At 40.5% G+C, this 18,650-nt stretch overlaps 1 protein-coding gene across 22 annotated transcripts in view; it reads left to right on the top strand.

Moving 5' to 3' along the window:
- eya4 (EYA transcriptional coactivator and phosphatase 4) overlaps positions 1 to 18,650 on the top strand; it is a 356,347-nt gene that overhangs the window by 311,845 nt on the left and 25,852 nt on the right. For all 22 annotated transcript variants that reach the window (XM_067984861.1, XM_067984860.1, XM_067984880.1 and 19 more), the window contains 4 exons: positions 2,456 to 2,545; positions 12,922 to 12,980; positions 13,065 to 13,225; positions 14,861 to 14,975. In XM_067984861.1, coding sequence (XP_067840962.1) covers positions 2,456 to 2,545; positions 12,922 to 12,980; positions 13,065 to 13,225; positions 14,861 to 14,975 — 425 coding nt within the window. The remainder of the gene's footprint in view (positions 1 to 2,455; positions 2,546 to 12,921; positions 12,981 to 13,064; positions 13,226 to 14,860; positions 14,976 to 18,650) is intronic.

Raw genomic sequence — 18,650 nt, forward strand, 5'->3', positions numbered from 1 at the left:
AATTTGTGGAGTTTGTGGTCACAAAGCATTTGTCTGCTTCTAGCATTTCTTCAAAAATTCCTTGCAAACAACAGTGGAAGTTTTGTGGATGAGTAGTGCTTTCCCTGTTAAGGCCTTAATAAAAGTTAATTAAGGGGACTTCATATGAAATTTCATAATGTTAGACTCTTCACAACAAAGACATATTTCTTACCTATTCAGAATTGTCCTAAAGCAGCAGAATAATGGGAAGGCATTGAAGATGAATCGAAATAAACAGAGCAAGTAGAGCACTGGGAAAGCTGAGTGAATTGCATAGGGTGGCAGAGAGAGGGAAGAAAACGCCAAGCTATCCTGATGAAACAGTGCTCCACTAACTGTAAACACCAAGATGTGGAGATGCCGGTGATGGACTGGGGTTGAAAATTGTAAACAATTTTACAACACCAAGTTATAGTCCAGCAATTTTATTTTAAATTCACAAGCTTTCGGAGGCTACCTCCTTCCTCAGGTGAACAATTTTCCACATCGTTCACCTGAGGAAGGAGGTAGCCTCCGAAAGCTTGTGAATTTAAAATAAAATTGCTGGACTATAACTTGGTGTTGTAAAATTGTTTACAATTGTAAACACCAAGGCCTTGGAGCTGCTTCCAATCCGCTACCGTAACTTTGCTGGAAATCCAACGGAAACCCCGTGTACATGCGGAAACAGGGTTTCCACCACACTTTCGGCAGCAGAGTGGGAGCAGCTCCGAGGATAGTCATGGCTCAAGTGGGTGTCTGGGTCATGTGTTACCATTAATGTCAACCCTATCCTGTGATACAGCATATCTTCACATGAAAACAGAGCTGGCATGGCGCTACATAATTCCATAAACACTAGGAATAATTATGTACACAGCTTCAGGACTGCCATAACTTACTATACCTGCTAACATTCAGCCTACTGTCATCATAGCACGATTGTATTTTATTTTCCCGCAGAATGCAGGCATTCAAATCCACAACACAAAAAGAATCCCAAAGCATCAGATGTATTTACAGGTTATGATGTGTCACAATCACTGTTGCAAAAGTGAACAAGGGAGTTGGATGCTGCTACTAGAACTAGCTTTGTACCTGCATACTGTGATAGTAAAGTGTTGATCAGCACTGCAGTGTTAAGCATGTACTGATTGTGTTCTGCTGCACTGACAGGTGACCTATGAAACCCTAAATTCATAAAACTGACCCTTTTAAGCCTTCAAAACTTCATTAAATCAAGACAATAAAACTGATATAGTTGTGTTTAGTGAAACAAGTGTTTCAAAGTCTTGAGTTTCAGATCTTAGAATGTCATGATTTTGTGATATTCTCCATACTCTAGCTGTACAATGATTCTGAGGCACTGATCAGTGAAAGACCAGGCGGAAAAAAGACATATCAATTACAGTGTCAGATTTTAAGTAGAAAAATGTATTTTGCTAAATTCTTGCATTACCTACCACATAATGCCTCCAAGTGAATGCACGAGATATTAGAAAAAAGCGAAACCAAAACTATGATTATTTCTTATGTACAAAATGTTTGATTCAAGCACAGTTACACTTCATGCTTTGTCACTTCATTGCTTACAGTGCAAAATCTTCAAAAGTTTCTAAGTATCATGTCTAGCACACAAGATTTTATGATATTTACTGTCTTTGATACCCAACCTCATTGCATTTTTACTGTATAACTGTGGGAAATCTTCACTTCTACCATATAACTCCTATTGATGCATGTGATCTGACTTCCTCCTGACTTGATGAAAACTACTGACCTGTTTCAGGAGTCAGTGGGTATATATCTTGAAGCAGATGATACACTGTATCAAATAGATAGCAAGGAACAAACTATCATTTCAATACAAGATGCAATTTCTTATTTGTGAAAAGCAAAAGTGTTGACTGGGGCCATGCAGGATCTCCTGGGTACATTGGATTGGCCACAAGTTTCTAACTGAGTCCATCAGAATGAAAAGCATTGGAGGCATGCATGTTGCACAACAGAGTTTTACAGTTTTTTGTTCATTAAGGGCCTCGTTGGCAGCTTAACAGGTGGCTCAGCAATATTGTTGTGAATGCCTTCTAATTGGCTAATCTGTTGCGTGTACATTCTAACGAGTCCGATTTTACAGAAATTGCACAGTTCAAAACAGCGTTCCTGAGAGTTTATTACTAAGCCAGAGGATAAAGTAATGCACCTTTAACATAAATTCACCATTTGATAATATGAATTTCTTCTCTTTAATTACTTCTTGTATTTTGCTTTAAAGAAGAAGCTTTATGTGGTTTTAAAAGAAGCAAATCGAATAAATTTACGTGTAAAACATTCAAGTGCTGTTTCTTGCTCACTGCCTCATTCTCATTAATCATACTGGCCGTGGGTACAGAGCAGTGAGCTCTGGAATTTACAAAGCAGCATGCTGGTTCTGATGGAAATGTTTGTTTTTCAGGATCCACCTATGGCTGTCACACTTGGACTTCGAATGGAAGAAATGATTTTCAATCTGGCTGACACACATTTATTTTTCAATGATCTAGAGGTACGAATATTTTATAGTCTATAGAAGAAGTTATTTTGGTTTAGTGTCCAGAAGTTTACAAAATATGATTTCAGTTTAATGGGAACTCTGTCAAACTTTATGTTTCATGATTTTCACTGGGATTAATTAAAGCCATTTGATGATTAAGGAGCAAATATGAAATGTGTTCCTATCATACATCTTCTGTTAATTATGTCAAACCCTGTTGCACTGGTTGATACTAACGTCATTAAAATTAATGTTGTTTCGCAGCATTCAAATGGTAAATTACATTAATTATTCAGAGGAAATTCTTCATTTGATTTGGTAAAAGAATGATTCCATATTCTGTTCTGACTAGATAACTGATATTTCAGATTTACATTGACTTGTCAGTTTATATGTGAATTTGTTTTAAACAAAGGAATTAAAAAAGAAAAGATTAAAATGATTGCAACGCCTCTGCCTGATAGCTCAGTTAGTTAAGCCGTTGACTTCTAGCCAGGGGGCCATGAGTTCAAGTTCCAGCTTTGCCTGACACACAAGCTTGTCTGCCTTAGTTGGATGTGTTTTGGCAGTTCTCAGCCAGGACATTGAGTAGTGCTTCGTGGAAGAAGGGCATTCCTCCTCAACAACAGAGTAAAAACAGATCAGAAGCTCATCCCATGTTTTGCCCTTTCCCTCTCCAGCAGCTCAGAGATTGATTAAAGAGTGCCATTGGCAGCAAGGATGTAGCACAAGGGATATTCAAGGGAAACATTTTTTTTCTGAGGAGGAAACGAGTAGTACTTTTTAAGTTACAAAATGGCAGCATGTTGTGCACTGAATGTTTTGTACTTGAGAAATCCGGTGTCAGTTACACATCAATCCTATTTGACGGAGACTAGGAGGGGGAATAAAGCTATTAAGTATTCATGGTAGGCAGTAGCTTCACTTAACCCTGTACAGCATCCCCCTGTACACAAGTAAATAATGCATTCCACATATATTATGCAACAATGGAAATGAACAACTGTAGATGAAATGTTGATTGTAATGAAGTGAAAAGAACCACAGTAAAATAAATCATCTATATTAGTCAGCAGCAAAACAAAGAGGAAGCAATCAAGGGTTTTAACCAAGTTTTAGGAATTAGCCAATGTTTTTGTTACAAAAGCGGAGAGCAGGGAAACTGGGAAAATGGTGAGCAATGGTATTGGAATCCTTCTTTCATCAAATTAAATGTAATCCTACCACAAGGATGCTAATTGAATTGAGTGATATTGAACGGAAAATGTAGACTTCAGCTGTAGAAGGTTAAATGAAACAATACCATGGAAGATGAACGTAGATGCTTGAACATTAAAACATTTGTAGTGATTTTAGTCTGAGTACAATAACACTTTCCATTCTGTATGAATCTACATGCGATGCTTACCTATTTATGGCATAGTTACTTATAAATATGGGAAGTGCTAGTTCTGTTATTAAAAATGTGCCCTTATTAATCAAGTTTATGTACTGTTCATCAACTGTAATTTGAATTAAAATAAGCTTTTTTTTTAAACTGATAGCGTCTTAGAAAAAGTGTCTTCCCTTTTTCATTCCTAATGTAGCCAATATTTCCTATCAGTTACCATTCTTACTGACAGGGAACATGAAATGATAGATACTTACATGTAGTCTCAAAAGGCTTAAACACAGTGTAGCACTCGATTTAATGACACAAATATTTTGATTGGTGTCAGAAGCATGTTCACATTGAGTGTTGTTCTTTTTGCTTACTTTTCATTGTAATATTGTGACGATTACTGTACGAATGTGTAATGTCAAATACTACATGCATTTTAAGTCTGGAACTACTGACCCACCATCTGCTGCCTGTGTGAGCTGTAGCCATTAAACATCATTTGCCAGGGACATTCCATACTAGGGTGATCCAGGGGTATGCTTCTCCTGGAGGATTTTGGGCAGCTGGGGAAAGAAAGAAAGAACTAGCACTTATATAGCACCTTTTCATATTCTCAGGACATCTCAAAGTGCTCACAGCCAACTAATTGCTTTTGAAGACTTGTCACTGTTGTTTTATAGGCAAATGCAGCAGCCAATTTGCATACAGCAAGGAAATAAATGGATAAATATTGACCAGAACACTGAGAGAAATTCCCTGCTCTTCTTCAAATAGTTCCATAGGATCTTCTACATCCATCTACCTAAGCAGGCAGGCTTTGGTTTGATATCTGAAATATAGCACCTCTGACAATGCAGCACTCCCTCAGTGCTGGACTAAAGTATCTGCCTAAATTTTGAATCCACAACCTTCTGACTGAGAGGCAAAAATGCTACTATTGGGCCAATCTGACACTTAATGAGGTGCATTTTGACAATTTACATGGATTGGGACGTGGAACAAAGGCTGAACAGTATTCATTGTGCCTCCAATTAAGCTCTATGCTGCTGTGAACAGTAGTAGCACTTAGCTCCTGAGTCCAAGAAAAATCACTAACATACACTTACTATATAAACTAAAGAGTTGAGTGGAAATTAGGAAAGCTCCACTTTCTAATCTTTGCTATGTTGGTAGCTACACACAGCATAACATCAATTTCCTAGAATCCCTGCAGTTCATGTCAGTTATCAGCAGGCAAACTTGGATCTAAACGCAGTTGTTTAGCAATTGATCTTGTTCCAAGGCCACAAGTTGAGAATAGTTGGTTCCAGAATAAAAACAGACAACATGTAGTTCATCTCTTCTACTGCACACGTTACCATTGTTATTACCATTAATAACATAATGCCATCTCAGCTGTGAAGAACAATGCTGTTCTTCGAGGCAATCTAACTTGCAATTTTGTACAAGAGCTGCGTAGAACGGGAGCGATTTTTTTAATGTATTTCTTTATAAGATATTTTGGGCCAGATCCTCTTGCACTCCAATGCCTGAGCACACTCAAAGTGCACTCCCCCTAAAATGACTTACGTCCATCTGTATTTCCAGGTTCTGGTCATTATCCTACACCAAAGTACATCCAGCACAGGCACACCTATATACAGCGCCTTGTGGCTGCAAAGAGCCTGAGAAGCCTGCAGCAGCAGGAATGGCCACCAGCATCTGGTCCTTCTGGCCTCTGCCCAAGGCTCTCCAGCACCAATTCCTGTCCCTGAAAGAAAAAAGGACTTACCTTGGGGCCTCTAGTCTTTGCTGCTGATCAGAGGGAGGCTGAGTGCAAAGCCCAAGGCCAACATCTTCTGGGTGCTTCTCAAAATGGACGTACAAGTTTTGGACGACAGAAATTAAGTAGGAGGGCCAGGAATACCTCCTTCCACCTCCTTCCACCACTCCACCCCGCCCCCTTAGGGAAACCCTAGAAATCCCTGGACAACATAATGGAGGCCAAAGTCTGCGAGTCTTTTTTCTCTCCTTTGCGTTTCGGAACAAAGCATTCCCGGGCACATCGGAGAGGAAGGTAGCCCGTTCTACCTGCGGTGTGATATTTTAAGATGCCCGGTTTAATATTTTGTAAAGTTATTGTTACTGTGATGAAGTTAAGCCCTATAACCTATTTGAAGAATGAGCCTTTTCCCATTAGAGAAGTGTGAGTTTGATTACCTTATTTATGAGAACCCTTTGGCATTTGTGAGTTATTCAATGTACCTCATAAATTGAATATTCTTAAACACCAATAAAATTAACATTGCATTCTGTTAAAAAATGAACTGTTGTGATGCAAAGATCAATTGTATAGCCAATGTGGAAAATGTTTCTGGGGAAAATCAATTAATAGTTTGCAGAATAGTGATTTTGACAAAACCAAAAAGTGTTGAGCCCTTTATGGTTCTCTCAATCTGTGAAATCTTTTGTACTGTTTATGGTTTAGGGAAATCTACCCAGATAGCCTTTGAATAATTCTGCTGGCTAATTTATTTGTGAAGGGAATAGTGGAGTGTCTTCAATGAAATGAAAATTGGGCGGTTTCTATAATGGGTGGCTGATCCGCAATGCCTGTTTTAGACGAGGCAACAGATTAAAAATCTATTCATTCAGTGCAAAAACAAAATGATTTGAACATAAAGCTGTATATCTGAGTCAAGCCACATTCATTGGCACAGTGAAAGATCACAAATTTTAAATGGTTTCTAAGCATTTGAGGCCAGCCAAGTTAGTTATTAATCTGCTTTATTTACAGTCTAAGTATAATTTTTTTCCACTAAATGTCCCAGATTACTTAGTTTTATCTAGTCGTTTTCAGCAGTATTTAAAATGGCAATCGAATTAAGCCGAAGATGTTCTATTCTTCACACTGTAGTATATTATCAGAGAGTGCTCCAGAAACACATCAATCAAACCAACAAGTCTGCTCCATTTCTTTTCTCTGCATGAGTGGCCAAGTCTAATCACACTTTCCTCATTCCCGATGCCTCTTAATATTTTTCTTTTTCAAGCAATTATTTAACTCCCTTTATGGACTTGCTCCAGTAATAGTTTGTGATGAACAATTCTATGTTCTAACCACTCTTTTTACATAAAATTAAATAGAATGTACAACACAGAAACAGGCCATTCGCCATAAGCACTGGTCCATTCCAGTGTTTATGCTCCACACGAGCGTCCTACCACCCATCTTCATCTAACCCTATCAGCATAACCTTCTATTCCTTTCTCCCTCATGTGTTTAGCTAACTTCCCCTTAAATGCATCTATGCTATTCACCTCAACTACTCCTTGTGGTAGTGAGTTCCACATTCTAACCACTCTCTGGGTAAAGAAAAGCATACTGTGAGAGTCCAGTGGGACCACTCAAGATATGTTGCTGTAATTTCACATATAAGCAATCAACATTATTTTACTCTCCCCCAAAAACCATTAGTTGCCAGTACGGGGTAAGAATTCCTCTGGTCATTGTGTTTGTGGGGATTTCCTCTGTTCAGTATTTCTACCAAACTCATTAATGTGTTCTTTTAGAAAGCACTTATCCATACAGATATAAGCTTTACCTTTAATTCCAGCTCTTTTCATAGGATGCTCTCTGTTTAAAGAATTTTTATAACTTTCCTTTTAATTCTTTTTGATTGTCTTAAATTTATGCCCTCTGTGGAGACAATCTATTACTATTTATCATATCATAACCTTTGATTAACCTTAATGACCTTTATTAGGTCAACCCTTAACTTTCTCAGCTCAAGTGAAGAAAGCCCTAAATTTTTAAGTCTCCTTCTAATCCTAGAAAGCTGCAAAGAATTTTCTGCTCTACAGAAGATTGTCTCCTCCTCCTCCTCCCTTACAACAACAGGCAAAGTTTATCCTCAACAACAAACCATGCCAGCAGTTTTTAAATCCATCTGAAACATGGAGAAAAGTGCAATTGTTTGTAATCAATTGCTGTCGATTTCAATGTAGGCTTTTCTGCATTCCTTTATTGTATGTAGTAGTAATAGGATCAAGTGTATGAACATAGAGAAGTGGGGCTGAATATTTTAGATGGAAGAAGGTTTTGCCCTCAGTTCCCAACAATGAGTTTTCAACCACAGATATGGACCTGAAATTCTGGAAATTTGGCACAATCCTGGTGGCAGGGGGTGGTGAGGAGCTGCAAATTAGTTTGGAAACTGCCTCCAACCAGGTTTCCACCACATGTATCTCTCGCTAAGGGGGGGGGGGGGGGCGCAGCTGCTTCTTAAGCCTGCATTGACCGAGGGACCTTCCCAAGCTAACCCTGGGAATTCCATACAACTCACCCCAGTTAGGTCCAGCACATCCCATGCCTGCTGAGAGCAAGCATGGCTTTTTGTTCCAGGCCTTCTGAAGGCCCCAAAGGCATGAGGGACCAAAGGTAATCGATTCCAGAAGAAATTGCTTACCTTTAGAATGCATCCCCTCATTTCCCCATGGCGACATAAATGTGTTAATATTTTAATCTTCAGCTCAATATGGGTCTTGGGCTCCCTCCCCCTCGGAGCCGCAGTGATACAATTAAAATTGTACCACATTTAATCAGATTATGAAATGCTCTTTCACATTAATTCAATTGCAGATGATCAGTACAGTAGATCTCCTCTGTAGCAGTGTTTTTGAGGTCCATACAGAAGCCATATTGAAGAACAATATTATAGGGAAGATGATTTATATAGTTTCCCTATTAATTGGGAGCTATAAATAAAGTGTGTTATAACAGACATCGCTGTATATGCTTGCGAGTTGTGTTGAGAAGCAAGTAGTACAACATCAATGCAGAGGTTTATTCATAAGCAGAATAAACGTAGAGATTTAAATGTGTATTTAATGATTAATAGACACAGCAGTCTGGTTAATGATTAGGGGGTTTTTACTTTTGAACTTGCTCTTGTGTTTGTTGCCTCAATAAAAGAAAAAATAATTTAAGTTGTGATCTTTATAAAGCAACCTGGGTATATTAAGACCAGTTGATACATAATCAATTTTACAAGATTTGGTGAAAATTGCTTTAACTAGCAAATTCATGTTCTCTTGAACAGTGGTTTATTGTGGGATCCCAATTAAAATCCAGTCTGATTTGAACATTAATAAAATTTTAGACATTGTATTTAAAATGTTTTAAAAGGCAGAATATGATATAGCACTGTGGGAATTACGGTAAAAACATTGATCTCCTGATCCCAGCAGAGACATACACTCAAAGAGAATCACAGAACCATACAAGTTCACAACACAGAAAGATACCATTCGGGCCCTTGTATCTGTGCTGGCTGTTTGCTAGACCAGTCCAAAACTAATCCCAATGCCCTGATCACTCTCATACTCTTGTAATTTACTCTGTTTAAAATGTTTAACTACCTTTCCCTTAAAAGATGCAATGGTCTCTGCCTCCTGTGGCAAACTATTCCATGTTTAACAAGTCTCGGTGTAAAGAAATTTCTTCTAATCTCCCCTCCTCACTCTCTTAGTGGCAATTTTAAATTGATGACTCCCTTGTCACTAGCTCCCCAACCAGAGGAAATAGTCTTTCAACACTCTACATGATTTTTAAAAACTTCTATTAAAGCTCCTCTTAGCCTTCTTTGCTACATTGGAAATAGTCCCAATATCTCAAGTCTCTTCTCATAACTATAGGTTTTCATCCCTGGTATCACTCTGGTGAGTCTATGCTGTAGGTTCTCTCTGTGCAATTTTGATGCCCCATTAAAGAAAAGGCATTAAAGCCTAGCAATTGCGTTGTAAAAATTTATCATCTTTGCTCTTGTACTCTATGTCCCTATTTATAAAACCCAAAATGCTTTTAGCCTTTTTCATGGCTTTATTAACTGCACTCACACTTTCAAGGATTCCTGTATTTGCCACCCTAGAGGGTTGAAATTCCATGAGGGTTCTCCCACTCATCGACTGTAACTTTGGCGGAAGAGCCAAGGAAACTCTGGATAAACTGCCTTTATGCTGTTTTTTCCGGGTTTTTGGCAGTTCTTCCACTGAAGTTACAGCAGCCGAGTGAGAGGATTCCCACGGAAATTAACCCCCTTGGTCTCTTTGTTCCTCCACATCCTTCTCTATCTTTCCATTGAGTTTCTACTCCCATTGCACGTTTTTTTTCTCAAAATGCATCACCTCTCTGCATTAAATTATATTTGCCACCTATCTGCCCATTCCACTAACTTGTGTGTGTCCTCTTGAAAGTTTTTTGAAGTGCAGGCCAGAGATAGGGCTGGAACATTGTATCACTGATTCTCCAACCTGTGCCCCCTTCAGGCACTGGGAGCACGAGATCAGTGAATTCATCTAAATATTTTCACATAGGGTCATGTGTGTTTTAGTAGGAAAGGATTTTATAAAGACGTGATATTTTGGAAAACATTTTTTTTAAATTTGGTTGGTGTAATCCATAAAAATGTATTGTTTCTTTTGTTCCCTTATATTTATATGTTAGATTAAAGTAGCCATCTGCCTTTCAGTGTTCTGAGATATTGGTTATAACATTACCTTTGGTCGTTTTAGATTTTTGTACAGCTAACCTTCTGTGATGACCTACACTGTTGGTCTCTAAGTGAATGCTGCTTCAATGGGGAGTACTGCCCAGCCTGCTCTAGGCACAGGTTTTGGCTTCCTCACAGCCCTTGACTGTGTAAAGAAATCTCCTGTGGTGCAACAGTGCACACTCCCATAGTCCAGACAGTGAGGCAGATTATGATATTGCCAAGCAGTCACTGTTATTACAAACTGCCAAACCAAGCTGTAGCATAGCAAACAGTCCACTTTTATTAAAATAGCCTCTTGCAAAAATGATATGACTTATAAGTTGCTCCTAAGAACTACTAGGGTGCACTTACAGAGCTCCCCTGTGCTCAGGATTAGCGGGTCTCCGTGTACCCACCCTGACCTGAAATCCAGCTCTCTCCATCAATCTCTTCCTTCACCTCTGTCAACTCTTACACATGTGTTACATGGTGTTTCAACTCAATACAGTAGACCCCTGCTGTATAAGGCTGTCAATGGGGAAGGATACAAAAAGCATACACTAGAGTGTTTTATATGGTTTCAGTATTAATGAGGGAGCTAGAAATAATGTAAGCAATGTTGGTGAGTGTTACAGTGAAGGGCTACTATTTGCTGTGTCATAAGTGACATCTGATCATATGGTTCACAAGAACTCTGTTTATGGGGTACAGCATTTGGAACAGTTTATCCTTTTTACTTCATGTGTTTTTAATGATTTCTTCATTGAGTGTAATTTTGAACAAAAAAAAATTAAATAAGACATTATTCTTGTATATTATATATTCAGTTACTTGACACTGAGGACTATATTTGCTTAACCTCATCATATTTGGCTACTCGGTACAGGAATGTTACTCTAATCTCTACTCACTTATATATGGAGAACATTCATTGATTCAGCTGTGCTGAGGTCAGTTTCATATGCAGTAAATTATTGGGTCCATATGAAAGATATATAGCTCTTAAGGTTTGAGGTCAGGCAGCAGCAGGCATTTAGTTTGATTGAGAAATTAAAATGATTTGTTGATGTGCTTTTTTTTTGGAGAACAGCGGTACACTGTTCCACACCACCGATACTTTATTAGCCATGGTAGTGAATGTTAGTCTCTAGCACCCGACTATTTCAAGTTTCTCGGAACCATCCACCATCATTAGTGTAAAGTTTTAAACTTCAGTTTCTATGTACAGTCTCTAGTGGTGGTACTCATGGAATCTCAATGCATCAGGTCCCATTAACAAACAACAGCAACAAAAGGACAGTGAAAATGCATCTTGGCCCAGGCAGGATAACTTTCTTATCCACATAAACCACCCCACATTGTATTCGATGAGAGATGAAAATACCCACGAGCACCCCTCTGGCATAACCACATAGATAGTTTAATTTTTCTTTAGTTTTTAACATGAAGGATGCTAATTTCTTACAAATCCATCATAATCTATGCAAAAAATAAATAAACTGGATATTTTATAACACTTCAGTACACTATGCAAGGTTGTGGGAATGCAGGCTGATCACAGAAGGGTGGATGTTTTGTAATCAGTTTAAACCTACAACCTGGCCTCCCTCTCAACACAGCATTGGACGGTGCAATATAGTTCTTAGCAATTCTGTTTCTACTGGCCTGTGTTAGTACAATTAACTATATTATAGACTGTTTTCTTTTTAATTAAAATTCTATAACAAACGCAATACCACACAGATCAAGCACATCTAAAATGCACTTTATTTTTCATAGTGAAATTATGAATTAAACAATTACATTATCATTTTCACCACATACTTAAAAAGGAATGTGCAGCAGGCAGTGGTTGTGATAGGTGTATCAATTCTGCCACCTTCTGGTTGAATACTGCCTTATGACCCATTTGTAAGAACCTGAATATTGTATTAAAAATTCCTTCACTTTAGCACAATATTGTATTTCTTAACCATTTTTTTGCTTATATAATTTTAAATAGATAAATGTTCATTGATAAGTGATTCATTTTAATTAACTAGTGTATGTAATTTTATTTGTGTCTGCATTAAATAAAATATCAATCAACAGTGGTCATTAAAAGAATATTATTGTTAAGAAAATAAACTTTCTGAACTGTTAAAGAGGCATTTCAGCACTAAAATCAACTGAAAACAAGACTTGTTTTATTAGTCAAGATCCACCATAGTACCATTATGAATTCAGCATTTTTATATTTCTGTGCATTTCTCTAATCCTGCTTTAAAACTTCAATCATTACAAATTTATATCTTTCGTCATTATTATGCTCCTTGACCAAGCATTTTGCATGTTGTAACGTGCTATACATGAATGTTCTATAAAGCATAGCCTGGAAAACAAAGGGGTTGAAGTCTACTTGGTTTAAAACAGTAACTGCACTTAAAATTACAATATAATTTTCCACTAGCAGAATGGTATTTTTGTATTTTATTAATTTGATCATCTTTTAACAGGAATGTGATCAAGTTCATATAGATGATGTCTCCTCTGATGACAATGGACAGGATTTAAGGTAAACATTTTATCCTACCACAAATTAATATTACAAAAAAAAGGATTTTAAAATGACATACATATTGTTTTGCTCTACTTGCAGTACCTACAGTTTTGCAACCGATGGTTTTCATGCAGCTGCCACCAGTGCAAACCTCTGCTTAGCAACTGGTGTACGAGGAGGGGTTGATTGGATGAGAAAATTAGCCTTCCGCTACAGGCGTGTAAAAGAACTATATAACACTTACAAAAACAATGTAGGAGGTGAGTCTGGCTTTTGTTTGCCCTGATTACTTGCTGCTTCTTCAAACAACAACAATTTAAAAATCTGCTGTTTTCATAATGAACATCATTCACAGTCATCCACTTCAGTGCTGCCATTGAAAGAAAACCCTCTCTAGTGATCAACCTGACGACATGTCACACATCCTTATCATTCAAAACATTATACAGTTGAAATCCCACTATATTTAGCACACTGGTTAACAAACTTGTGCAAAATTCTCATATGCACAATGTTAACAAAGTTCTTTATGTGTTTAAAACAAACTAATGGGGGAGATTGCATGTAAGCGAAATTTAAAGGGATGGGGTAATTTAAGGGGAGTGTCACAATTGTGGGACAAAATTCAGCAAACTGTTGGAGAGCGTTAAAAGGTATCTCAACCCGTGAGCAGTCTTTGCCAAGTCTGATGGGGCAGAGCATTAAAAAGTAGCAAGCACTTTTTGCACAATAGTTAAGGTCATATCTTCCCTTTCAATAATGTGATTTAAGATGAATACGTCTTCAACTGATGCACGTTTGGCCCTAAATAAACTAAACGAAGAAATCCAAAACAACTTTATTCGTTAAAAAAGAAAGTTAAAAAGTTGTTTTGAATTAACAATACATTGGTGAACAAAAAGCATAGCCTCCTGAAGAGTTACATTTCCATCAAACTCTAGCCAACCATTTCTTCAAGTTGCTCATTTAATAACATATAACCCATCAAAATAATAGCTGAAGCAAGTTGAGAGACTGTTGGAGGGTGATAATGAGGCCTGTGTACCTCGCCTGCATAATTTTCTATTAGTCCGGACATGTCTCTCATGACAGGTTGGGAGCTCCAGGACAGTATAGTTAGTTGTCTGTGGGCCACCTATTTTGTGCCTGCACAAGTGGGGACAGGGGGGAGAACCAGGGAAGGAGACATTAGTGCCAGTGGTGCCAAGGGGGAACATTTTTTAAAAATCAAATAATGCAGCCTCCCCTTTGATATCCATTCCACTGATCAGTCACACCAGCTGCTTTATGAAGTGGCAGTATTATTTACATTAAAATCTGAGGGCCATTGAGTCCAGGGCCTGGCGCACAGCATTTATGCAAGTTTCCAGCCCATCTTGTAATCCCCACGCCGATTGAGGCGTCGAACGGCTCAAATGTGTTCTCGGCATGAGGCTGGAGATTTTGCGGAGATTAGGCAACCACTATCATATTGTCACCCCCTTGATGTGACTCTTCGCTACTACACAATGCAACATTAGTAACTCATAGAAAGTAGAATCTAAAAAAGAAAAATTCGAGTAAAGTTCCACTACATTATAGAATAGACTAAAGTATTTTTATGTTTTTTTAAACTGAGGGAATAGTAGTTGTTTTCCAGTGTAGCTGAACTTTCACTCCAGTAAACTGGTCAAAAATATTTCAATGAACCCAGGTAACAAGTTCTCGAGTTTATGAAGAAATCAATAGGCGGAAAATTATGGGCACCATACTCACGATTTTCCAATATGTACTTGTAACTGGTGATGCTTCTCACCGATGATGCATACCTGCAAAATTTAGACCCCACGGTATTCATTGGACAACCATATTCTCACTGTGCACTTCTCAGTATATTTTCTTGTATTTTGTTTTAGGACTGCTTGGTCCAGCAAAAAGAGATGCCTGGCTTCAGTTAAGGGCTGAGGTTGAAGCCCTGACAGACTCCTGGCTGTCAAATGCACTTAAATCATTGTCAATCATCAGCTCAAGGTAGGATTTGCTGTAAAATAATTAATTAGAAATAAAATTTAAAACTATCCACTCTGATGCAAAAGTTTTTGTATAGGAATAATTTTTGCTTGCTGCTTAGGCTTCTGGTTCACAGTCACGTCATTGCTCTGTGGTCAGGACAAGATGATGATTTGTGCTGGAGGTTTCTTTAATCTCTTACCAACAGTTTTAACTATAATAGTAAATAACAACATTATAATAGTTGCGCTTTGATAAGACCTCTTCGTGTTCCAATAAATTACATGTGAAGTGCATTGGGGTCATTAAGCATTTCCACAAAGAGAAAGATGAGGCAGGGAGGCTTGCACACCCTTAATGAATTACGATCTGGCCTGAAGGATCACACGCCCATACTCAAGGAAGATCAGGCCCGGAGGATCGCAAGCCCATAATGGAGGTTGTCCGATTTGCCTTTTATTTAAATTAGTGGAAGGACAACCAGATGGGCTCTGTTATGAGCATGCGATCCTCCCGGCCTTATTTTCCTCTCTGCACTCTGCCCAAGTAATGCATTACACCCAAGCGGTAGTAAAGATGAAAATATACCCCATTGAGTGTAGTTCTGCAACTAAACACAGCAACTATTCTACAGTTGTGATGTCTCACAGATAGCAATGAGATGAATGACCTGTTAATCTGTTTTTTGATGGTGGCATTGGTTGAGGGAGGAATGCTGGCCCAGACACCAAGAGAACTCTCTGCTCCTCGTGGAGAATACCCTAGGATCTTTAACATCCACCTGAACTACCAGAAAAGCCGAAAGGACCTCCATTTAACATCTCATTCAAAGGACAGAACCTCTAATAATGCAGCAGTCCTTTAGTACTGCACTGGAGTGTCAGCCTACATTGTGAGTTCAAGGCACAATTTTAATAAGGCGGCGAGATGGCAGCGGGGGGGTCAATGGGCACACGGCAAACCCAAATAATAAAATCTTCCCATTTCCCACGCGACCGCGACTTAATTGGTGCCCCTTAGCATTGTTTCCAGGTTTGCCGTCCGAAAACTGCACATCAGGCGGACTGCCTACCCGCATGACCTGCTGTCAGCTGGAGTATCTGTATTGAAAGGGCCAATGCACCAATGGCTTTTGCTGGAGCAAGCATGCAGAATGGAGCAGCAGAGGGGCAAGCCAGCTCCAAGATTCAGTGACTCCTCACTTGAGGTACTGCTGGCTGGGGTGAGGAGGAGAAGGGAATTATTTTACCCGGCCAACAGGAGGACGCACCCTACCTTTGCCACCAAGAAGGCCTGGCTCGAGGCAGCAGAGGTCACCAGCAGGAGCAACATCTGCCGCACCTGGGTCCAGTGCAGGAAGCATTTCAATGACCTAACTAGGTCAGCAAAAGTGAGTACACTTACTGATTCTCCTACATTCCGTGTTGCACAACAACACCCGCCCGCCCCCCCCCCACATCATTCTGCACTGCCAAGACTACTCCATCACATCACTCCTCACACCCACTTAAGGCTCATCGTCAACTTACCTTCGCTTCCTGAGCACTTCCTCACCTCCCCATTTGTGACCCCACCACTACCACTTACCTCAATCCTGAACCAATATGATGTCTCTGTCTCATGCTCACCCTCTGATGCACCTCTTTCACAACTGCATTCATCGACTGACCATTTCACCCTCGCTCACTCGCTCACACGTCTATACTTTCTCCCCTTGTAGAAGAGAGCGCAAAATGCATGCTAGAGGGCGAGGACTGGAGGGGGGCCACAACAAATAATGGTCCTCACAGAGGCAGAGGAGGAGGCCCTGGAGATCAGCCGCACCCTCGAGTGCCTGTCTGTCAGGACGCCGAGACTGGCACCCGACAAACATCTGGTGACACAACTTTAACACTCATCACACACAACATGAATTGATGTTAAGAATGATTGTCATGTTGAACACCTCTGTATGTTCTTCGCAACATTACATATCTGGGATGATGCTTAACATTGCCTTCTGTTCTCTTCCAGGCCCTTCAATGGCCGAAGTGATGGGAGAGGGCAATTCCTCAGAGGAGCTCCCGCCCTCTGAGGGCGCACCGTCACAGTGTAGCAAGCCATCCACCAGCGCAGATACTCACATCTCACTGGGTCCTAGTCTGCAGTTAGTTGGGTTGGCATCGGCTGAGTCACCGCACACAAGTGAGCACGAGCAGACACTGGTGGCAGGGGCAGCTGTGGAGAGTCCGCATCGGTGGGCGCACTCCTCTCCAGGTTCTGCTCAGCTAGACACTGATGCTGAACCCCGGGGGCCATCCTTTAAAAGGAGAATGATCGAGGAACAACAGCCCATTTGCGAGGTACTGGAACAGATGCCATGCACACTCTCCACAATAGCGGGGAGGATGGAGGAGTCCAACTCCTGCATTAATGGAATAGTGGCGCAGGTAAGTGCAAGAATGTCTCCGTTGGAGAGATGACTAGTCTCCATTGAGCTTCAAGCACGGCTCACAAATGAGTCCATTCAGGCCCTGACAATGGCCATTCGGACTCAGGGTGAACAACACTCTGCCGCCTTAAACAGGCAGACAGAAACTTTACCACAGGGCTTCCAAGGCATCACACATGTCCTCCAAACTGTTGTCCAGCAGGGTGGTCAGAGTGATGTGGACCTGGCCCGGGAGAGGGTTGATAGCAAAAAGGGACATGAAAGTGGGGACGCCACTCAAAGCGCTCCCACGTCTCACCCATTGCCCCCCTCTCAACCTGTACCCGCAATGCTGCCTCCTCTCCAGGTGGCCGAGTCTGCCTCTGCACAGGTGCAGGTGGAGCAGTCTTTGGCGGGGCCCTCACGGGCTCCAAAACCCAGAGGGCGTAGGCCAAAAACATCTAAGCAGTCCAGCCATGGACATGAGCAACCTGCCACTATCTCTGATGCAGCCACAGGGGATGCACCATCTAGAAGTAGTAGGAAGAGTAAGTCTAAGGATTTGTGATCACAAAGGGTATGCACAAGGGTGTTTGACAGACTGTCGTGTTTTTCATTTATATTTGTTTTTTGTTAAATTCACATTAAATGTTATCATTCTCACCACTACTGCCACGTCTTGCCCATTCTTGACTGCCTTTTGTGATAGTGCCCTTTCATGTGATTCATCATGAACAGCGAGACTTGATGCCACCCAGAGGGTGAGTTTATGGTGGGTGTATGTGTAATTGTAGGACTGTTTTGTGTGTGGGTGGGGGGGGGCGGTGCTGGTGTTGGCGCTGCTCTTTCCAGATGGCCTGAGGACTGGACTATTCTCACTTTTTTTTATTCGTTCATGGAATGTGGGCGTCGCTGGCGAGGCCAGCATTTATTGCCCATCCCTAATTGCCCTCGAGAAGGTGGTGGTGAGCCGCCTTCTTGAACCGCTGCAGTCCGTGTGGTGACGGTTCTCCCACAGTGCTGCTCGGTAGAGAGTTCCAGGATTTTGACCCAGCGACAATGAAGGAGCGGCGATATATTTCTAAGTCGGGATGGTGTGTGACTTGGAGGGGAACGTGCAGGTGGTGTTGTTCCCATGTGCCTGCTGCTCTTGTCCTTCTAGGTGGTAGAGGTCGCGGGTTTGGGAGGTGCTGTCAAAGAAGCCTTGGCGAGTTGCTGCAGTGCATCCTGTAGATGGTACACACTGCAGCCATGGTGCGCCGCTGGTGAAGGGAGTGAATGCTCAG

This window comes from Heptranchias perlo, chromosome 5, assembly GCF_035084215.1.
Source record: "Heptranchias perlo isolate sHepPer1 chromosome 5, sHepPer1.hap1, whole genome shotgun sequence".
NCBI classification, from domain to species: domain Eukaryota; kingdom Metazoa; phylum Chordata; class Chondrichthyes; order Hexanchiformes; family Hexanchidae; genus Heptranchias; species Heptranchias perlo.